Source organism: Wyeomyia smithii, chromosome 3 (assembly GCF_029784165.1).
Source record: "Wyeomyia smithii strain HCP4-BCI-WySm-NY-G18 chromosome 3, ASM2978416v1, whole genome shotgun sequence".
Lineage (NCBI taxonomy): Eukaryota > Metazoa > Arthropoda > Insecta > Diptera > Culicidae > Wyeomyia > Wyeomyia smithii.
In genome coordinates this window covers 248337124-248360674 of record NC_073696.1, presented here as the reverse complement: position 1 = coordinate 248360674, position 23551 = coordinate 248337124, and the positions used below count along the sequence as shown (strand labels likewise).

Here is a 23551-nt window from a genome sequence, read left to right as displayed (position 1 = left end):
CGCGGCACGTATCCCCCGCGTAAAAAGCGACTTTGGTGTATACGTTGAAATTACATCGATGGTTTGAATGGACACTTGATCAAAGAAAACACGTGTTAAATTGAAAACTCGAACCGAATTCCGCAGTTCTAAAGTTTTTATGGTTTTCTGATTGTTATAGATCAGTTGAAAGAGAGTAATTTTCTGAGCAAAACGTGGTTTATGAGAAATTTTTATCGTTGTCCTTCGTATTTTAAATTGAATTCTTGCTCAAACCTGCTCAAAATCTGGTAATGAGCGAATTGTCATTTAAAAACGGGTGTTTATTATTCTTTATTTATAAACCGACGGACAACGATAAACATTTTTTCAAATCACAATTTGCACAACTGCACTTTGTTTTGTCATTTAGTTTCTTTGCTTATCTGATTATATCACCCATATAACACAATTTTTTTATATAAATGATATGTGAAAATAAAACACAGTTTTTTCGATGCGTTGGTTTAATGTCATCCTCATTGACCAACTAACCCCGTAACCAACTAGCCTTGTTCTACCCTTCTTCTTTCCCGCCGATGTTGTGAGAAAAACTATCTTACTCATAAAGCCATTACCACGTGGCTTGAATGATGACTATATTGAATATCACTCACAAACTCTTCTGCTAAGCGATATTCGACGCAGATGATTGAGGTAAGCGTTGGTTAATTCATTACGAATGAGGTCCCGGTTAGTAGAAATTGGCACTGTAGGTGCAACAGTATACCACCAGCACATGAGCCTCAAACGTAAGAATGCTTCAAACTGATTGACTGTTTTTTCGGTCGATCATGAACGCAAACGAAAAATGGTACGTGACTGCCGACAGAAGATTGTACGGCGGACTTGAACGCCGAAGCGGCGGGCCTTTTGCGGAAAGCAACGTTGCACGCAGCTCGTTTCTTATTCGCTCTGCTTTCAACCGTTCGTTGAAATTGAACGTGCTGCAGGTACAAGTTGAAATTGAGCGAAGGATCGCACAAAAAGGAAAGCTTGTAACTGACCGAGAAAACGTTCAAGCGTCTTTATAGAAAAGGATTTTTCAAAGCCCTGGTCAGAGGCCTGATCTCTTCTCAAAGCGCAATGTTGACTAACTGTTTCATTCGACTTGTATAATCGGTGGTGACGATGGAAGTACTAGGCAACAAAAAAAGGCATCGTAAAAACCGTGGGTGTTTGATTTTATGTTTAATTTATTACACTATCACGATAATTGATCATTATTTTGTTAATCATTCAAAAGGTCTGTGAATCAGTGTGATTATGCAATTTTGAATTATTCCTAATGCATTGTTTAGCAATATAACAAGAAAAACGTATGAAGAAAAACCGGTTTTTTTTTATTGCACCTGACTGCAACATCTCTCAATGTGTTGCTTTTCTTGTTCGCCTGGGTCAGATTTTGACAGTCCGTTTGGCTCTCTCCGCATATCTCTCCCTCTGAGTATTGCTAGTCAGTGACAGTTTTTTGATGACATCCGAGAGCGTACCTCTATGACTGCTGATATATAAAAATCAGAAATCCGTGAGTAGCTAGACAACCCAATTGCAAAATTTTGTGTTACGTAATAAACATCGTTCCCTTATCTCTCTAAAATGAAACAGCCCTGTTGAAAGCTGTGGGTATAACTGTCAAACATAAAATTTGGAAAATTTGTACACAGCAGGCGTGCCAGATTTGCAGATTGGATAAAACATTGATTATCATCTTTGCGGATTACAAAAGCTGTTGGTTTTTTTGCTTTTATCTTCAGCCATTCGCAAGATTTTTTCACAGATTCACTCTAGTGGGTAAACGCTACTCAAGTTACGTGTCCTAAATAAGTAACTAAATTAACTGGTTACAAAATCTTCAGTTTGTCTATACCAAATTTGTATAACCAACAGTTCTGGCAGCTCAGCAGCACACACGTGTTTGTTTACAAATATATATGATATATCATTCATATCACTACATATTGGATCTTTTTGGATTCGTATAAATTAAATTTTGTTCAACCTGTTTGACTTGTGTGAATAGCAGCTGTTGACATTGAACTTTCCATGGAAACCATAAAAAGTCCATTTAATTAAAAATTTATTTTAGAGAGGTGGTGTTTCGTGACAGTCGGTTAAATTTTGAAAAGTAATTTGTGCTTTTTTTCATATTAAATCATGGAAAAAGTTATATGTGGTGCACTGTTATGAGTTAATTATAGTAACTTCGCAAATATGCACAATTTTTAACACTTCAACGTTGAAAAAAGTTATAGTTTTCAGTTCAGTCTATCTCAAAAATATTAAAACCCAATTACTATCACACATTGTTGTTAGTGACTAGCTAGTTATATAAAATTGTTTATTCTACGTACTACGATGTATTCTGCCTTAGAATCATGGAGTTCGTTCTGCAAGCAGCTCATTCGACAATGGACCGAGTATTGCAGCAATATGTGCGGTCAGCCACGGATTGTTTGTCGATCGTATGGAACAGTTAAATCCGCACTGGAAGCTCGTCGGCAACAAAAGGAAGATGAGAGCCGGGAACAGCGGGATATCCTTCGAGAAATAATTGCTGCCCGAGAGATAGCGCATCATTGCCGGTCTAACAACTACGTATACAATCAGCTACGTGAGCTGGGAAATTTGCGTTTCAGAACTGACCTTGAAAAGTTGTCCTTTGTTCAGAGGATGTTTCTTGAGAACCGATTTATCTTCGAAGCGATTGCCAAACACATCCATGTGACGCAACTGTTCACCGAAGTTCCCGTTTATCCGGAACTGGAATATTTGAGTGGAAAAAAGAGTTCTGCGGATTGGGAGAATCTCAATTACTTGGTGCAGTGCCTGTTGAAAAATGAATACGAAGGTAGGACTCGTATTTATACAGACGCTTCTAAGTCTGCAGATGGCAGATGCGGTATAGGAGTCTATGATGAGACAAACGGGATCGAAATAATGATGCAGTTGCGCCTGGACACTAGTATTATGACGGCTGAAACGCTTGCAATAAAGGTTGCAATGCAGCACATTGTTGAGCAAGGTATCGAAAATGCCGTACTGCTGACCGACAGCCAGGCGGCATGTGTGTTTTTGAAGAAAAGTAGAAAGTCTCGATTCAGAAATACGGTGGCAAACGAAATTTTGGAACGAGCTAAAATTTCGAGGACCACCATTCAGTGGATTCCAAGCCACATACATATTTTTGGTAATGAGATAGCTGACCGACTAGCGAGACAGGCACTGCTAGCCCAAGACTTTGTGCTCGAAAATGATATTTTCGTCAACGATGCAATCAGTTACTTTGAAGAGCGCCAAGCTAGTCGGATAAGTCGCTGGTATCAGGAGTACGTAAGGCTGAAGGGCAAATCGTTAAAGCAGTTGATTGGTGATAACGATGAGGAGAGAGATCCTTACTGTTTTATGGCGGGAAACTATACCCAGTAGCATGATAAGAGTCTAAAAATGCTTCGATATGAATCGTTTTAAAACAAAATTGTCATATTTTTAGGACAAAACCAGATTTGCGGTGAGCGAAAATTGTCTTCACTAACCTATCGTTGCACGAGCTTCATAGAATTCATTTTTATTTTCCACAGCTTTAGTGAGACAATTTATTTTTTTTTTATTCCGTTTATGTATAACAATGCATCGCAAGAAAAAAATCAAGGCTTAGAGGATTCATTGTATATTGTTTGTAGGGTCATCCGTGAAATTTCTGTAGATTTATTATTACTGAAGAGAATACTTTTTTTATGCAGTTGATCTAGTAGCTACTTCGGAATAAACTCACCGAATAAGCATCTATCATTAAATATATTTTTTACTATAAATTTGTATGTAAAAATAATGCGAAATCTATTATTTTACATTGTTGGACATATTTATATTTTCAAAGAATATCGAAATTTATATGTGCGAAAACGGCATGTATCTCGTAGAATATGCCTAGTTTTGTCTCATCAAATAGTGTACTATGTTCTGGCAGATTAGCTTACGCTACGTTCTTTATTATACTAAGAGAAAGTACTGTAGTATCCCGCTATAAAGCGTCGAACAATCAAATCAGAAATACTCATAATTCACTCAAGCTCAACAGTCAACACTAAACTCAACATTTATTTATTTATTTATGTCCTGTAAATGTATACTACGCCGTTATCACTTTGCTTAACCTACTCACAAATACGTTTCAATGATTCTTTGCTTTTTTCAGCTGCTTGGACATTGGGCATTAACTAAGCAGTGTGAGCACAACCATCGCTGGCAGTGGACTCTGAGCATGAACGTTATCGAACGAGGTGATGCTCTCTAGCTGGCAGTGAAGTCACATTCATTAGTAAAAAATATTCACATTCGCTGGTGGTGGCGCTGTACCCAATGGAATAAATTCAAAAACCATAAGTGATGCTGATTTTGCGAAAATTTTGAGGTGCGCGTGGTCTATCACTCATCTGAAGCGTGCAACCGGGACTGTAAGAATACAAATACTATCGCTAATTTGTGTCTGTCATTGGTGATAATATTAGTCGTATAGTGCGATACACTGTTTCACTTAAGGCTCGCATGGAGAGTAGAGTGTAATCTAAAATCCTCTGCAGTTGTTATCAATCTTAGACATGCTGGAGCTTCAGTAGCAGTTCCTCGCTAGTGCTATATAATTGATTGTGGAGCTGAAGGGTGTAAACGTTACTCAGTAAGCTTGGTGCATCGAAATAGTAATGTAATGTGAGTCGCAGGACGCGATTTGCAGAGAAGTTTGTTTGTGCAAAAATCAAATTATTTTAATAAGTAACAGTGAATCTAACAAGCACCAAAATGGATGTGGCATACACGAGCGACAGCTGCGATAGCGATTCGCGTGAGCAAAAAATTGCCGACTTCGGTCACGCCAATAAGCGCCATTTAGACGAAGATTTGTTGCGCATGTGTAAAACTAAAAAGTTGGTAGAGGATATCGAAACCGTACTGTTGAACCATAACAACTTGTCCGCTGTGCCAACGTCGATTGCTGAATTCGGAAACCTGCGCTTGTTGGACCTTAGTAACAATAATCTGGTGCAGATACCGACAGTGATAACGGAACAATGCCAGCTGACGACACTGATAGTTAAGAACAATCTGCTTAGCAACAGCTCGTTGCCGAAAACGTTCCTGGCGTTGGACAACGGAGGATGCAGCGGGCTGAAGGAGCTGAACATGAGCGGGAATCGCTTCACGCACTTTCCCGAACAAGTGACGGAGTTGAAATCGCTCAAATATCTGTACCTGGGGGGTAATCAGATTACGAACGTATCGAAGGATATCTGGAAACTGAGCAAGTAAGCTTTAGGCCATAAGTTATATGAGCAGAATACGAGAGTTCTAGCATAGACTAAAGAGACATAGATATCCAAGTTGGGCTACGCTGCATATAATCTCAAGGCAACACTATGAACTTGCCATCTGTAGGCCGTTGGGTGAACTAAAGCATATCCACTCGGAAAAATATCATCGCACTCCTTATCATTTCAGTGGTGAGCTTGACCAGATTCTCACACCCAGAAAAATATCATGTTACTTTCAATCAGATTTGTACGGCGGTTTTCAATCGACTCTACAATATATTCTAGGTGATTTGCAATTTCAATTTATTACAACAACACTGCAATGAAACCTCGCGTAATTTTACAAATTAGCATGAGTCACAAAATGTAAACATCTCATAGATACTCTCATCGAATTGTCGAAGGTGACGAAAAGACAAAAAAGCTTCGTATTCACTTAAATTATTTTACCGTTATTTATGTTGGTGTTAACGTTGGTGAATAAGTTATGCTAGGCTTTGCTACTCCTTGTAAGTGAATTAAGAGGATATTAAGAGACGTATATAACAACGATTTTCACACAGTAATGTAAAACCTTAGTTAAAAATACCGTTTAGCGGTATTCACCAAAATAAATATTGCATCGTTTTTAAATAGAACTTAAAAGGATGAGTGAAAATTTCCAAATTTGATTTTCTCCGTTCTTTGCAAATATTAATAAATCGATTTAAACATTCAACCAAGGAATAGTGAAATTGATAATGAATGAGATCACAAACAATAATCTGCAACGGAAGCTACAAACCGAATAGGAGAACATTCTACAGCATTATTTGACGGCTGAGGCAGAATTATTAACCCAACCAGTTCCGCAAAGGGACTAAAGCTGTAAAGTGGTTCGCAATCGACTATTAAAATTGGTACAAACAACAAATGAGTTATGCTAATGATGACTAGAGCAAGATACCTGACTTCATACATTTTGCTCGCAACACCTTTATAACGGTGCCATCTGATAACCTTAAAACTGTGATTATTAGCAAAATCGATTTATCATGCTCAATCCGCTAGATGAAAACGAAAACAAGATGGCAATACTGTATGAGGACATTGAAAATTAGATGACAGCACCATATAATGATATTGAAAAACATGCTTCACCTTTCACCACCTTGTCGTCATCACCAAATTAACAGTATACAAATTAGTTCAAATTTCGTTCACGCGCAGCGAAACTCGTGTCCACTGCATACTGCAAGAGTGACGTATTGTGTACTAGTCATCTTTGGTTATGCTTAAAAACATATTGTTGAAACGACTATGAACGACTAGTCATACTATCATCAAAATAAATAATTCATATCATGGTCATCTCAGACATTGACATTTATTTTTCTCCTGTTGTAATAAATTATTATTATTATCTAGACCATATAGATTAGTTTGTTCAAAACACCACACAAATCTGACCAAGCCTAAAAAGATAGCAATTACCTTAATATTTTTCTGTGTGTGCTCATTGAATGTAGTTCACCCAACAGCCATCATACTCGGAGGGGCGCCACATTTTTGTTGCCCGTATTGTTGGTTGAGTTGGATATCTATGTTTCAATAATCTAAGGTTCTAGTTAGTAACTCTTACAATAAAGGCTTACCACTAGGCTCTCGAGAAAAGCATTTTAAGCGATGTATATTTAGAAATCTCTCAGCTGGTCTCGAGGGACGATTCTTGCCTAACAAGCCATTCGTCGTAGGTTCGAGTCTCGGCTCGGGAGAGACTGTAAGTGTCAGTAGGATCGTAGCGCCTAGCCCCGCAATTGTCCTGTACACTAAACAGTTGGCTGCTAAGTCTGTGTATAATAAACAGAAGGTCGAGTTCCGAATCGGAATGTAGTACCATGGCTCTGCTTTGCTTTATATTTAGAAATATTCTCAACCCTCAAAAACACAGAAATCTGATTGACGCGATTGAGGTAGTGGTTTTTAAGTTGACCTAATTTAGGAGTTGGTTTTTTGACCGATTAGAGTACGTAATGTGTTATCTCTAATAATGTGTAATCAAGAGAGATTTCGTTAACAGCGAGTTTGAAAATATTGATTTCGAGGGTTGATGGCAAAGTGCAAATGAGGGAAGTTTGAATTTATTTTTAAGTGCATAGCACCATTTTCATTGCATCAAAGTGGTATTTTTCTGAAAGTACAGTTTATCAACAACAAAAAAATACGTTTGATTTTGAGATATACCAATTATTACTGGAGTAACGGGCGTTTCCAAAATCAAAAAACTCATATTATTTCATTAGTTTAGAAGTGTGCCGGGTCCTTGAACGATTGCTTTTATGAGTATTTTGTTTTCAGTGCAAACGGGAACGTTTTTCCCAAAAAATGCACGTTTTGAGCGCAAAAAATTGCATTAAATTTTTTTTTTTGCGGCAAAATGTAACTGTATGTTTCAAAAAGCGATCGTTCAAGGACCGGCGAATTTAATAACGAAAATTAAAAAAAAAAAACAAGGAAATCGGTTCAGTGGTTTTCCCGCAATCAGGATCACGGCAAAGTCATTTTTCGGAAAACGCTATTCCGAGATAAACGCGTGTAAAGTTTCAAGTTTAGCCTACGGACCGTGGCGAGGCGCGCTGCAAATCGCTCTAACTTTCTTCCTATTGCTCAGATCTTTATAAAAATTTGTGAAAATGTTCTCAAGATGTTGTATTTGAAGATAATGCAATAATTTTTTTTCGGTTTTTTGAAAACTGAAAAGGTATATAACCCCTTAAAGAAAGTCTGACAATTTTCACGGTCAAAGCATAGTCATGTTTTTTAATTTTGTAAAAGTTGAGCATTACGAACTACCATTTGACATAATTTTATTTTGTCAGTCTCACTATATTTTGTGATTCAACATAGCGACTTAAAATGGGTTAGTAACGGAAGGCTGAAAAGTATATATCATATACGAAAAGCCCCCCAAACCAAAAATCAACTCTGTATAGATTAGTTCCTTTTTATTAGTTCTACTGACTCTTAGGGGTTATCCCTTAGTTAAGTCCGAACGAGCGATAGCGAGTGAGGACAGCATACATCTCAGACAATCGAGCCGGCCAGTTTATACATGCTTACCTCACAGACTAACAGACGTAACACTGGAACCTAGCTCCATCGTCACAAAAAACGTTCATATCAAATTTTCAATCGAATAACAGTCATCGCGCGAAAACGTCGTCAGGGGCGCTGTCATGCAATCTCATACTTATTTTGTAGTTCTTCATTTGACACATGCAGTAACGATGGCGCTGATGTCGAAATACATGACGCAGCGCGAACACGACAGCAGATGGTGCTAGTGTTACTAACGTAAAGTACTGGAATCATCCAAACGATGATTTTATTGAAAGTTTGCTCGACGTGTTATGTCTGTTAGTCTGTGCTTACCTTATTTGTATATATTCAGTAACAGTCAGATTTTTTAACGCGGATTTTCGAATTTAACTTGGATTGGGATCCAAAAACTAGGGATGGGCGAACGGCTCACGAGCCGTTCATATGAACCGGTTCTTAGAAAAGAGCGGAAGAACGAACGGCTCACGAAAAAGAGCCACGGTTCTTTGAGCGCACCAGAACTGATGGGTTTGCGCGAACCCGAAGTTCACCGAGAAAACACGAACTGCCAACGCTCGTGAATCGTTGTGAACCATGAGCCGTTCATATGAGTCGGTTCAGAACGGTGAGCGAGCGGTTCATAGCCGCTCTTGCAAAAGAGCCGTTCCGCCCACCCCTAAAAAACGTCTAAGACTTAATAAAAAAATACCCTCCGCCCTCCGAAAGATTCAGAATGGCCCATTGAAAAATTCATGTTTCACACTTAGTCTAACAACAATACAATATACTATTATAACGGATGCCACATGGAACTACCTAACTTAGCTTTCATACATTTTTAACCTAAGATAAATAAATTACAACACTCGTTTGAGTTTATTTTTAAATGTAACTTTTAATATTTTAAGTCGAATAAATAAAATACATTATTGAAGACGTCACATACCGCCTTCATGGGTTCGTTTTGTCCATATTCTTTACGAGGAATTGAGAGGTGAAGAAAATTTCGCAATCTTAGATTTCGATAAGGCATATTTGCGTTGATCTCGGAGAGTATGTTTGGAGCGTCAATTCTGCCAGTTAACAGTTTTCCCGCAAATACGGCCCTGGACATGTCTCTTCTTTTTGCTAGTGTGGCAGTGCCGAGTAAACGGAATCGATTAGCACAAGGTGGTAATTGAACAGGATCACGATATGGAACGGATCTCAATGCATAAGGCAGGAACTTGACCTGTACTAATTCAATTCGGTTGGTCCAGATATCAGTACAGGAACTGCATATTATAGCAGATGTTTCCAAAATAAAGCGAGCTAGTGAGACGTATAGCGATAGCAAGTGGAACGAATTAGTAAACTCTTTGGTGATTCTCTTCATGAAGCCGAGGTTTCTGTTTGCTATGAAAATAGTGGTATTTGAAGAACAGTTGCAACCCAGATCTTTTATTACCGACACTATTTCGAGGGTTTCTCGAGATATATCACAGTTCAAGGCCAAAGGCTTAAGGTGAAACGGTATTAGGGCAACAAACGGCCGACTTCGAACCCCCACTTCGAATTTTCAAAAGCATTTGACTCGTAAATAAATAATGCGTTTCCTGTGAAAACGCTATTTTATGTTTGCTTCATCTCAGCAAACAAAAAATAGCATTTTCACAGGTGACGCATCAACTGTTGACGTAACAAACATCGTTGAAAACCTAAATTAATCCACCTAGCGGTCAGAGCCAGCCTTTCTCATTCAAACTTATCATTTGTAAAAATAAATTTACATGAACGCTCCAATCCAATAAATGCGTATTAACTTTTTTTGATTTTAAAATAATGATGTTGTAATAGAAGCATAAAATATAAAATTTGACGTAATGTAAATGCTCAAGAAATAGCGAAATAAAAGAAATGACTCTTAATTTCGAACAATTCAATCACGAGCGATACCGGGAACATTCAAATGGTACGATACCACATTTAAATTATAATGTGGCCACATATATTGATCGAAGCAGATATAGTTTTAAATAGCCTTTGAATTTCTTTTCTTTCCATAACTTTCGAACCACATATTAAATCACATCAAATCAAATCACTAGTTATGTTCAAAAAAGTCGTGAAATCTTTGAGGTAATAGAATTTCGTTGTTTTATTAACAATTCAATATATAACGGTTGCTTAGTTCGATTATAATCAAATAAAATGGGAACGTATAGGGCAGTCAAACTTTGAAACCACGTGTTAAATCATAATTCATCAGTTAACCCTCAACTATCCCGTTCATCTGATAATACTATTGATCAAATCCGTTGTGTACTTTCTGAGATAATGAAGTTTCGTGATATTCACAATTCGGTACATTACAGACGAAATCACAGTTCGATTACAGTAAAATTCAGTAGGGTGTTATGAGTCAGCTAGACCTTTCATTTGACACTAATTTCGTGAAAATCGGTTCAGCCATCTCTGAGAAAAGTGAGTGAGTTTATGTATTCTTCAGAATATGTTTCTTTTCATAGTTAGGTATTAATATTTTTAAACTTAACAGGCCGATTGCAAAAAATCAATAGGGACTTATGGGGTAACTAGACCTTTCATATGACACTGATTTTGTGGAAATCGGTCCAGCCATCTCTGAGAAACATTAGTGAAATTAAACAGTCTTCAGAAGACGTTTCTTTTCATAACTTTTGAACCACGTGTATATAAAATTCAAAAGTTAAGGGTTTTGGTAGCCCGTTCATATGATACCAAATTTATTGTAATCGGTTGTGTGGTTTCTGAGATGTGAGATGTTTCGTGATTATAACATTTTTAAACATAACCTCTAAAATAAAAATCCAATTACAATGAAATTTAATAGGGTCTTATGGGGCAGTTCTAGTAACTTTCATTTGCATATAATTTCATTAAAATCGGTCCAGCCATCTCTGAGAAAAGTGAGTGAAAATAAAAATCTGCACATACACACATACACACACACACACATACACACACACATACAAACAGAAAATGCTCAGCTCGTCGAACTGAGTCGAGTGATATATGCCATTCGGCCCTTTGGAGCACTTTTATATCTTCGGTTTTGCGAGTGATTGCTATACCTTTCTTGGAGAAAAGCAAAAAGTTAAAAAAATTATTAATTAGGAGTAAAACATTCGTGCTGAAGAAATAGCGAAATAAAAGAAATGACTTTGAATTTCATACACTTCAATCGCGAGCAATACCGGGAACGTACGAATAGCACAATACCAAATTTAAATTTTGTTGAGGCCATATGTTTTGATCAAAGCAGTTACAGTTTTAAATAGTCTTTGAATTTCGTTTCTTTTCATAACTTTTGAACCACATATCAAATTGCTATGAAATTTCTTACTTGTGAGTTTAAGAGACAACCCGGGGGAACCTATAGGAAAGCCAAACTTTTCATTTGACACTAATATTGTTGAATTTAGTCTAGCCATTTTTGGGAAAACGAGTGAAACGAGTCACCGGAACATGGTTTTTTTCACAATTTTTGAACCACGTGTTTAATCACTATAAAATTCATCAATTAACCTTTAACTAGCCCATTCATTTGATACCAATATTGTTCAAATCGGTTGTGTACTTGCTGAGATAATGAAGTTTCGTGATTTTCATATTTCGATACATTACAGACAAAGCAAGAGACCGATTACATTGAAATTCAATAGGGTGTTATGAGGCAGCTAGACCTTTCATTTGACACTAATTTCGTGTAAATCGGTTCAGCCATCTCTGAGAAAAGTGAGTAAGTTTAAGTAGTCTTCGGAATATGTTTCTTTTCAAAGCTGGATTTCACATTTTTAAACATAACAGGCAAAGTAATAGTCCGATTGCAAAAAAAATCAATAGGGTCTTATGGGGTAATAAGACCTTCCAAATGACACTGATTTTGTGGAAATCGGTTCAGCCATCTCTGAGAAACATGAGTGAGATTAAACACTCTCCAGAACACGTTTCTTCAAATAACTTCTGAACCACACGTTCAATCTTTATGAAACTCAAAACTTAAGGGTTTTTGAGTAGCTCGTTCATTTAAAACCAATTTTGTTAAAACCGGTTGAGTAGTTTCTGAGATAATGATGTTTCGTGATTTTCACATTTTTAAACATAACCTCTAAACTAAAAATCCGATTGCAATGAAATTCAATAGGGTCTTATGGGGCAACTAGACCTCTCATTTGCAATTAATTTCATGAAGATCGGTCAACCATCTCTGAGAAAATCGAGTGAGATTGAGAGAGCGTTACACACACACATACGCACACACACACAACACACATACAGAAAATGCTCAGCTCGTCGAACAAAGTCGATTGATATACGAGATTCGACCTTTTGGAGCACTTTTATACCTTTGGTTTTTCCAGTGATTGCTATACCTTTCTAGGAGAAAGGCAAAAAGGTTGAAAAGCAGTGGTCCAAGGTTGCTTCCCTGAGGATCACCCGACAGGTTAACGAAGCTATTTGACTCGGTGTTGTCTAATTTAATGTACATTGTGCGGTCAAACGCTGCTATCAGATCTGTGTAGATGGTATCGAATTGCAATAGCTATAATACCGTTAGGTACAGCTAAATAATAAGAGTTCAGTTTTTCTTTGGCTTTATAAACATCTTTGTCAGAAAAACTTAATTTACTTAGATTTACTACGTTGTGAGGAACGTGACAAATAGCGCTCTGTATCTGAGGCGTACTTGCAGAAGTCGAACTAAATACACTCGAGAAATGTTTCCAGAATAAGGGGTCAACACCATCTAGTGATTCCGCACTGCCATTTTCAAGACATGGTTGTGGGAAGCCCACTTTCTTACGGCTTATTGTTTACAAATGGCCACTAGCGTTTGAAATTCGTTTAACCATCAGTTCTGCGGTTCGGCAATTATTCTCAGTTAATTGCGAGTAAAGCCCTCTGGAGCCCGTCGAAATTGGTTTTACTGAAGTTGGGTTGGTTGACTTCAGAAAATTCTTCAAAGTAAACTAGTTGAGGGCAAGCCAATGAAACAGACAGCGGTGAGTGATGAGCGTCAATACCAACTAAAGTGTCGCACGCTTTGGCAATGGTACAGTTTAATACGGATTCGTCGTTGACGAATATTAGATCAAGAGTCCGGGTTCGACTGTTTTTTACTGTGCTTAATTAAGCCATGTTAAGATGCTGGTCTAACAAGCCAGTCGTAGGTTCGAGTCTCGGCTCGGGGGAGACTGTTAATGTCAGTAGGATCATAGCGATCGTAGCGCTAGCCCCGCAATTGTCCTGTACACTTAAACAGTTGGCTGCGAAGTCTGTGTATAAATAAACAGAAGGTCAAGTCCTGAATCGGAATGTAGCACCAAGGCTTTGCTAAGTAAAGACATTTCAGCAATAATTAAACTATTAGAACTCGAATCAGATGGATCAGCAAGAACGCGACTAGAGCGGCTGGCTTTCCAAGAAAGACCAGACTTATTGTAATCTCCAAAAAGTAAGTGAGTAATGTGCGATTGAAGCGAGTTCATAAGGTTTGCATTAAAAAAATGGACAAACAATACCGACTTTTCAAAGGGTTTATTTAATTTACCTTCACACGCACTGACGAAACTACCCATGCAGCATCAAGCATAGTAACCCATGAGTCAGCAGAAAAAAATTGACAGCTCTGTCAGTCCAACTGACGAAAACAGTGAAGCTACTCCGTTCAGAAATGTTCGCGTTCAAAAAACAGTACCTACCCCGCTGCGTCAAAAACGGACATCGTGCGGCACTTTAAGAACTTCGGGTAAGCCCGGTATCAACAACATCTTGGCACTATTGGGCAACAATCAGAGTATTGAAAGAAAGCCCGGTTCCGGACGGCCGATAACCCTGAGCGACAAGAAGCTTCACAGGATGTTGAAGAGGAAGATCGAGGTTAAAGTGGCTACATCGCTGCGTGCGCTTGACCGGGAGGTCGGTGCAACCGGCCAAACAGTGAAAAAGTACCTGGCGAACATGGTCATATATGTCAGAAAGTTGCAGTCTCGTCCACTGGTCTCGGAGCTGCAGGCAATGCAGCGGCAGCGCCTTAATAAGAAAAACGTCAAGTCGATTTTCCCGGTAAATCGCGACGTGGCGGTGGTGATGTAAGACGAGACCTGTCTTATCCGGGAATAGCAACGACTGGCAGGGCACTTTGTATTTTATTTTCCCCATAATGGAAGTGAGCAACAAACAACAATATCGCACGCTTAGCCTTGGGGCTAATAGCGGTCTCGATCAACTAGATTAGTTGAGAGAATTCGTTATCGATATTATTTTTGGCACATTTTGCATGTGTAGAATAAGTACAACGATACACCGTGCCCTAGTGCTCGAGAAAATTTCCAGCTCGAAAAGATCCTCGACTTGATCGGGAATCGAACCCGATATCACAACCGTGTGGGAGAGCTAGCCGACTGACATAGCTAACCACAGAACCACGGGGACCATAGATCGGTGATAGTTATTTTGCGGTTTGCTTTCCTTCTCTAGTCATTTAAATTAATGATCAATAATCATCCCAAACTAATAACAAAACCAAAGGTAAATTTGAAAAAAAAATCTAATATGATGGGCCAAACAAAAAACACATAAATTTGGATTCAAATGTCTATATAAGAATTTTTAGGGTTCTTTTTTCCATAATATCTTAGAATGCAACTGAATGGGAATGGGTTCAATAATTTAAAGTACCAGAGCCTGGCCGGACACTGCGCCTACCCAGGGAATGACCCGGATACGACAACCAATGTGAGTCTAGAGCAGTGGTTCCCAACCTTTTTGGCTACGCGGCCCCTTTTGCTAAACACAAAGAGATCCACGGCCCCCAAAAGAATTTCAGATACAAGACTGCGTTTTCCAGTCTCATATCGTCCTGCACATCTAATTAGTTTCACACCTTGGTTCTAATATGCAGAAGAGTTGAAAATGCGCTTTCACAGAGATACCTAGAAAGATATTTTAATTACCTGTCAAATTTACCAAGAGCTTCGCGGCCCTCTTGCCGGCCGCGGACCCCCGGTTCGGAACCACTGGTCTAGAGTATCGCACATGCCGATACGGGCAGCGGGACGGATTTAATAAGTGTATAGACCAACCGGGGGTCCACGGCCCGCAAGGGGGCCGCGAGGCTCATCTAGAAAGGCCGTGAAGTTCTTGGTAAATTTGAAGGGTAACTATAAATTGTTTTTGAATTGAAGGTAGATTTTTAAATCTTCTGCATATAAATAGCATGCAACGCCTCATGTGAGGTTCTCGTTGCTACCGATATCACGAACTGGAGAATTCACTATTCAAGCTATTTCTCATTCTTTCTCGCTGTCTTTGTTGCTCGCATTCGCTCCCGAGATCAAATGCACACACTCGCGTGTACTCCCCTACTCGCGGGTACAACCTGCCGAAGACAATCGTTTCATGATGCATTGCGATGGTTGCGGAGAGAGAAAAAAAATCAAATAGGATGACAGACTACTTTGGTTGTGATTTGATTCGGCTGGTTTTGCATTAGACTGCTGTAAAAACTTACCAAAGCAGTCCGATACCCTACACGTTCCAGTATGCGATACTTTACAGATTCTTCTGCCCACGCTAAGCTGTCGGTGCACGAAGCAAAACCGGGAAAATGAAGAAAGCATTTTTGTTTTCGAGCACGTTGTTCCAAGCACCCCTCCTAGTTGAGCAATATTAGGCGAGTACTCGTACTCGCAAGCAGGAACTCGCGTACTTTTTCACAGTCACTGAGTACAAAGAGACAAGACAAAAGAGTTTTTGTGTGCGGGTGCAGCTACTCAGGCGGGTACATGAAGAAGAAAGAATATCTCGGAAGCGTGTGTGCAAAAGGCTTGAGAGGCGAAGCACATGTTTCTTTATCAAGCAGAAAGGAGGAAAATGGTTTTGCTTGCGCTGTTTGGCTTCTCGTATTGCAAAACCTGTATCTGAAATTTTTTTTGGGTGGCCGCGAAGCTCTCTGTGTTTGCCAAAGGGTGCGGCGAAGCCAAAAGGTTGCGAATCACTGGTATAGATCCTAGAAATGTCGACTCAGAAGAAAGCACAGGCTATACACTCAACAGGGCATTAACAATGACTTTAAAAAGTTCCGAGATTCGCTAGATAGTGCATACAATAAGCATCACTTATTTGTCTGTTGCCATTTTTCTACAATTTTGACACTCAATGGGGTTTTTCCGAACTTTCGTGAACATGTGTTTCGTTATTGTTTATCGAGGTGAGTTTGACAGATACGAAAAGTATAGATGCACCAATTTTGTCTGTGATTGGCGGCGTGATTGTGATGTGATTGGCTGTGACTGTGATTGGCTGTGAAAGTTGAGGCGTAATTATTTGAGACAAAAAATTTCTACAACGGAGGGAATGGATAAATTTAATATAAAAATAATCGGGACCTTTTTATCAGAGAGCAACTGAACTATCTCAAAAGCTGTTAACTTGTACAGTAATCGAAATTGATACAACGTGTCACCAAAATCTGCTTTCTCCTTTCAGCCTGCAACTTCTCTCGCTTGGCGGGAATCAGATCGCTGAGATTCCGGAAACCGTCGGGCTGCTGAATAATCTTCACGCTCTCGTACTCTGTGATAACCTGATCGAGGCACTACCAAGCTCGATCGCCCGTTTGGTTCACCTCAAGTCGCTGCTGCTGCACAAGAACCGTCTCAAGCATCTGCCACGGGAGATCATCACGCTGAAAAATCTTACCGAGGTGAGTTTTTTTCTACTTTGTTGTAATCGTACCTTGCTGCAAGCAGGGTCCCCTACTACGACCTTTTTGATACAATTGTGCAATTCTCCGCCGTGCTCGATTTGCAGTCTGCTGCGAGTATTCCGTCTTATCTGGCCGAACGCAGACTGTTGTGGTTTCACTATTCACAAAGAGACATTAAGATAAGGCTTGGCATGTAGTCTGCTGGTGTAGCGAAACGTGCCGGTATTTAACACTTTGTCGTCACAAGTCAATGTTGATACGGGATGGGAAAAAAACAATGAATTGCAACTAACCGAGCGGTTGTGACTAAGGTCATCCTGATTCGCTACCGTCATCGTGTTTTGGTGGAATGTACTTACTATTTCCTAGATACGTTACACGCAGACATACGATGCTAACTCACAATGTAGGTCTTATAAACAGTATAGTATTGTGTAAGGGTTTTCCAGGAATATTTAAATTCTCTTGCTATCACTTCTCACAGTTGAGAACGATGGTAAATATTAGGTACGTACTATCCCTGAATAAATACTTTTTCTTCTCGGAACAAATTATTATCACTGAAAAACAACGAAGGTTTAAGGCAAGCCTGAAATCACCGAATGTCGTACCAGGAAGGTTATGAGTCTCTTTTAATGGGATGCTTACAAAATAGTTGTAATTAGTAATCGTCAGTATTGATTATTGTATTCTAGAAAGCATTTTCTGAATGATCTTAGTTTTTTGATTGGAGAAGAATCGTTACAAAGGACTACTACGTAGTTAAATTAAAATGTGTCAATAACAAAATCATGGATAAGCGAAATGATCACTAACCGCAAACTGGCAATTTACTTTTTTTTTATTATTACATTTAAAAACTCAACAAACTGTCTGTTGTTGTAACGCATCACCAACAGTCGTCAGGTTAACGCAGAAATGATTGATACAAGCTCAGCGGTCATCATTAACCGAAGCTCTAGAGCGAAGTCGCTATTTGGAGTATAAATCGGAAAAGTAAAATAATAAGGAAAAAAAACTTTTCTGCTAGTAAAAAAAGTGAATAAATTCAACTGAAACCGTCCAAATTAAAATGAACCCTGCAATTGTTATTTTGACGGCGTGCAATTGAACGATTTTCAATGGATAATCGAAAAAAAAAAAAAAAGTGATTCTAGATTCGATTTGAGACTTGCTAAACGTTAACCATCATAAATGTGATTTTATTTAAAATGATCATAAAGATAAACATAACGAACGACTGAAAATGCCATTTTGTACTTGAAAAGTCGCACCACGAACGGTATTACATCCTGTAGATGTCGAAATATCTACTTACAGCCAGACGATAACGATTATTGTGACGGGAAGTGCTAGATTACAGCAGTGATTATTGTTTCACCACTAATGCCACTATTCACCTTCTCGACCTCCTTACAGCTCAGTCTACGTGACAACCCGCTGGTTGTGCGCTTCGTCAAGGATATGACCCTTAATCCACCCACACTGTTGGAGCTGGCAGCCCGCTCGGTGAAGACCGCCTCAGTGCCATACGCTCCGGGTGACTTGCCCCGGGCTCTGATTGAGTATCTGCAGACGGCCAATTGTTGTGTTAATCCCAATTGCAAAGGTAAATGTGACATGCATGACTTTACTGTTCGTTTGTTGGATGGCGCGAACGTGCGCATCCGCTCACTCTTATCGCACAAGTGCTTTCCATTGTGTGATAGTATAGCCTTAGAATTCAACCACTAATCTCTCCGTTATCTTTTTGCAGGGGTATTCTTCGACAATCGAGTGGAGCACATCAAGTTTGTTGACTTTTGCGGAAAATATCGTATTCCTCTGCTGCAGTATTTGTGTTCTTCAAAGTAAGTAATCACCAGGAAAATAGGTCAGCAAAGCTGTAAATGTTAACACTGTTTTTTTTTGTAGATGTGTTGCCGACACCAATTCCTCAGACCAATGCGGAGAGCCTAGCAGCAGCATGATGCGAAAGGTTCTGCTCGGATGATTTTTGCTATCTGGTCACGCACAAATTTGGCAGCTAGCATATTGGTACAGGAGAAGAAGTAAAAAAAAGTACTCGTTTGATAGTAGGGAATGTGTTCACAGGAACCGTACCGTACATTTTCGTAATTAATTTCATGTCGAACTATACAACGTAGCACTATTTACAAACTGCACACAAGATGCACGTGTATACTAACTTTTATAAATAATTTCTAACAACTGATTATCGTAACTCGTGAATATTGTGATTGGCTCATAGAGCTTGAGAGTCTCGGGTTCGTTGAGAAGGGAGTCCGAGAAGTCTAGTGGAGAATATAGATTGGAACGATCAACCAATTAATTGGCGCGATTTGGACGGCATTCGTGATCCGAACGGTTCCTTTTTTGTCTCTTATTGGGGGCTGTTTCTCGAAAAGACTCTGAAGTAGCTAATTTTCTTATTCCTTATAATAAATCAACTTTGAAATTGGACTTTTATAACAAAAAATACTAGACAGACAAATAGATTCATAAAAAACAATTTCACGAGATTTAGAGGAATTTCCAAGTGTAGATACCACCCTGATTCATGTTGTGTGATCGGGTGATCTTATGGCAAGGTGATGGATTATCGTGCTTGCTATTCAACATCGCTTTGAAAGGTGTTATACGCAGGGCTGGTATCGACACAGGTGGCACGATTTTAGAAAGGTCTGTTCAGCTCTGGCTTCGCCAATCACATTGTATCATATCGATTATATCGATCATATTGTAGCACGAACCGAAGATAACGGAGACCTACATCAGACTGAAGGCTGAAGCCGGACGAATTCGCCTTCATCTTAGCTCAATAGTGTCTTCGGAACAATTGTTTGTATGAATGACTCGCATAATCTCAAATTTTCAAAAAGTATGAAAAGTTCACTATACTAAAAATAAAAAAAAAATTAACTTTTTTGTGTTAAGAGATAGAAGAATAGATTATTAAGCAAAGTTGTAGAAAATTCGAGAATATGAAACTTTGTTGAACAAATGAAAACCCTATCTTTTTTTGGTTTTTGGTATATATCATGGAACTTACTTAAAAGTTAGTTTTTTTGTACTTAACTTTTGTTGGTTGCATTTTAAACGAAAGTGTTGTTCGGAGGAATTGTTGAGGCACACAAAACACACATTTTTGCCAAAGGCCATATATCTCCAGGACTTTTCCTTACAAAGTCATATCATATTTTAGCTTATTTTTTCGATAAGAAGAACGTATAGGTTAAAAAGGGGCAAGTGGAATCATGATGTCAATAATTTTTCTTGACGTTAAGCTAAAACTAAACTCCTTTAGGTTCCATTTGTCCCAATCCACATATTAACAGTTCCTCCGAACAACTTTTTCGTGTAAAATGCAACTAACAAAAGTTAAGTACAAAAAACTAACTTTTAAGTAAGTGCCATGTAATATACTTTTTAACTTTGTACCGAAAAAGGATTTTCATTTATTCAACAAAGTTTCATATTTTTCAATCTTATACAACTTTGCTTAATAAACTATTCTTCTATCTCTTAGCACCAAAAAATTAATTTATTCTTATTTTTAATATAGTAAACTTTTCATACTTTTTGAAAATTTGAGATTATGTGGGTCATTCATACAAAAAATTGTTCCGAAGACTATTTTAAGCTAGAATGAAGGTTAAAGGCGCTATGGAATTAAGTTGCACTTTTTGCATTATTGGATTACTGTGTACCGGCGACCGCTGACGACACTAGCGGAGAAATTCTTTGACACCTTAAGGCAGGAAATCGTGCCTACTTTGGACTCCGGAGGATGCTCCGGTCGAATAAAATCCCCGCCACACGAAATTGACCATCTACAAAACACTGACCGGTAGTTCTCTACGGCTACGAAACTTGGACCATGCCATGGGTTTTCGAACGGAAGGTGTTGCATACCAGCAGTTGTCTCCTCAGCTGGTCTCGAGGTACGATGCTGGCCTAACAAGCCAGTCTTCGTAGGTTTGAGTCTTGACTCGGGAGAGACTGTTAGTGTCAGTAGGATCGTAGCGCTAGCTCGCAATTGTCCTGTACTACACTTGACGGTTGGCTGCGAAGTCTGTGTATAGTGAACAGAAGGTCAAGTTCCGAATCGGAATGTAGCACCAAGGCTTTGCTTTGTGTTGCATACCATCTGTGATAGAGTGCAGATCGAAGATAGATCATGGCGAAGGCGGATGAACCACGAGTTGGCTCAGCTGCTGGGAGAACCACTCATCGTTTACCCGGCGAAAATTCAGGAGACTACGGTGGGCTGGGCATGTCGGACGACAACCCGGTGAAAAAGGTTCTTGATAACGACACGACTGGAACGAGGCGACAAGGCGCACAGCGAGCAAGGTGGCTCGATCAAGTGGAAGACGACCTGCGGAGCCTCCGAATACGACATGGCTGGCGAGCTGTGGCAATGAACCGAACAGCAAGGGACACTTCGGCCTGAAGCTGACTGGTAAGGTAAGGTATAATCTGTATGCACTATCACATTAAACAAATGTTCATCCGAAATATCACGCGAGCGAAAATTTTGACGTCTGATTACGGTCATGGCCTGCTTCGATCTTCTTGTAATTTGTAAAAATTATTTGCCATGAAAACTAAAAAAAAACTCAGGGAGCCTCAGAGTATTATTAGGTCTGTATTATAGAACGTTCGACAAGCAACTCGTCTCATTCGACTCACCCATGTATTCCAAATGAGACGAGTTGCTCCTCGAATTCAGGTTCGAAGATCCCGCGCTTTTGTTTTGATGTTGGAATCTAGGCTTCCATGGAGTCCAATAGCAGGATATCGTTTACCTGTAGGTAGTTAATTACTCGTTTGAATTCCTGCTGTTTAAAAATACGGTAAAAACGCCAGAACTAATTCTGTTTTAGGACTACTTCGGCAGGTTTTCTGCAGCATGTTAATGCAAAGATCGGAAATGAAACATAGATTCACTCTTTAAGAAAACAAAATTTTTAAGACTAAAAATTTGCGGATTATTTTTTTGTAGCCCATAAATAAAATTGCTCAGTAGTTTAGTAGTTTTCATAATTCGAATTCAAACTTTGTAAGACTAATTGGAGATAAAAAAGTAACATGTTAGTGCAGGGATTCCCAGATCTTTTGCTCGGCGGAGCACCTTCATTTTTTAATCAATAAGTAAATGAATTCAAAAATTTGGTTAGCAAATTTCGATCAAGGCCCCGCTGTGACCTCTAGCAAGAACGTCCACAATCTTTCAGAGATACTAACTGGAGTATAAGTAACCTTAGTGCAGATCGGGTCCCAATTCCTGTGGGAAGCTTGGTCGTATGCTAATTGAGAAGTGTTTCCGTAATCGTCTATTTTCTCATTGGGCGGCGTATAACTGCGTCTTATTTGAAGCGGACGACTGATCAATGGAATGCAGTGTATTGCCAGCTACATATATCTAAGGCGGTGGCCCTAGTAAGGCAATATGCTTTAAGCATCCTACTAAGATTAATTCAAAGTAAAGACGAATTGAAACAATCGGTATTGACCCAGGTGAACGAAAAGGAACAATAGTTAATAGGAAACTCGGTACTTGGAGCATCAAAACTCAACTCGAATCGGTACGCGTGGGCATTTCAGAACTGCTAAACATGAAGGTGGAAGTTGTAGCCATCCAAGAAGTTCAATCACCGATGACGGGTGGACGTGAGTTCCGAGTGGTAGAGCCCAACGCGGGAACGACTTTCAAATACCACATCTAATACAGTGGCTGCGACAGTGCGTAGTATTACACCGATTTATGTACATAGACTACTCTGTTTCGAAACAGAATGGCCATTCTGTTTCGGACGAAATTTCAACACAGTATAAATCAGCTTTGAAGTTCGGTTTTTCGAAATTTTCCTAATTTCTCAACTTCAGCTTCTTGAGTAGATGCGGTTTATGCAAAACTCATTTTCAATAAAAATGGTCTCTAGACCAGTCTGTTCCGCAACGGCTCAATTACAACTGAGTTACTAATACGAAACGATCCAACAAATCTGAAGATTTATCCACTGAAGCTGCTTTTTTAGATATTGAAAAGTATTCGACTGTGTTTTAGCATAATGGTTCATTGCGAAATTGTAAAATGTTATTCTTCCAATTTTGACATTCAAAAATTAAAAAAAAAAGATTCAACGAACGATCGAAGGCTAGTTTGTCTGCTATACATTTCCTGTTAGAGCAGGTGTACCTCAAGCCTCAATGTTGGGCCCAGTTCTAAACAAAATATTCATTCCAGATCTTCCTAATTTACCTCCAGGATGGTACAAAGAGAAATTTCCTTCCAGCGCTTCTAAAACTCAAAATATTTCAGCGCTATAACCAAGGCAACGTGGTGTCATGCCAACCCTTCCAAGGAATTGGACAATTGTCAGTACGACCAGAGTAACTAACTGGCACA

At 39.0% G+C, this 23551-nt stretch overlaps 1 protein-coding gene and 1 long non-coding RNA gene across 3 annotated transcripts; one reads left to right on the top strand and one right to left on the bottom strand.

Annotated features, from left to right (window-relative positions):
- Positions 1–1958: 1958 nt before the first annotated feature.
- Positions 1959–19468, top strand: LOC129730363 (leucine-rich repeat-containing protein 58). Of its 2 annotated transcripts, none has more exons than XM_055689650.1 (6): positions 1959–2146; positions 4217–5321; positions 16917–17133; positions 18556–18745; positions 18893–18986; positions 19051–19468. In XM_055689650.1, exons 2-6 carry the CDS (start codon positions 4819–4821, stop codon positions 19127–19129), a joined length of 1083 nt encoding a protein of 360 aa, XP_055545625.1. In that variant the 5' UTR covers positions 1959–2146; positions 4217–4818; the 3' UTR covers positions 19130–19468. The 2 variants fall into 2 exon arrangements, with proteins under 2 accessions (XP_055545625.1, XP_055545624.1); XM_055689649.1 differs by having other exon boundaries at positions 1959–3529.
- Positions 16790–18884, bottom strand: LOC129730364 (uncharacterized). The gene is made up of 2 exons (XR_008728843.1): positions 17496–18884; positions 16790–17293 (listed from the first exon to the last, which is right to left on the bottom strand). It is a non-coding gene; the product is annotated as an uncharacterized LOC129730364 (long non-coding RNA).
- Positions 19469–23551: the final 4083 nt, after the last annotated feature.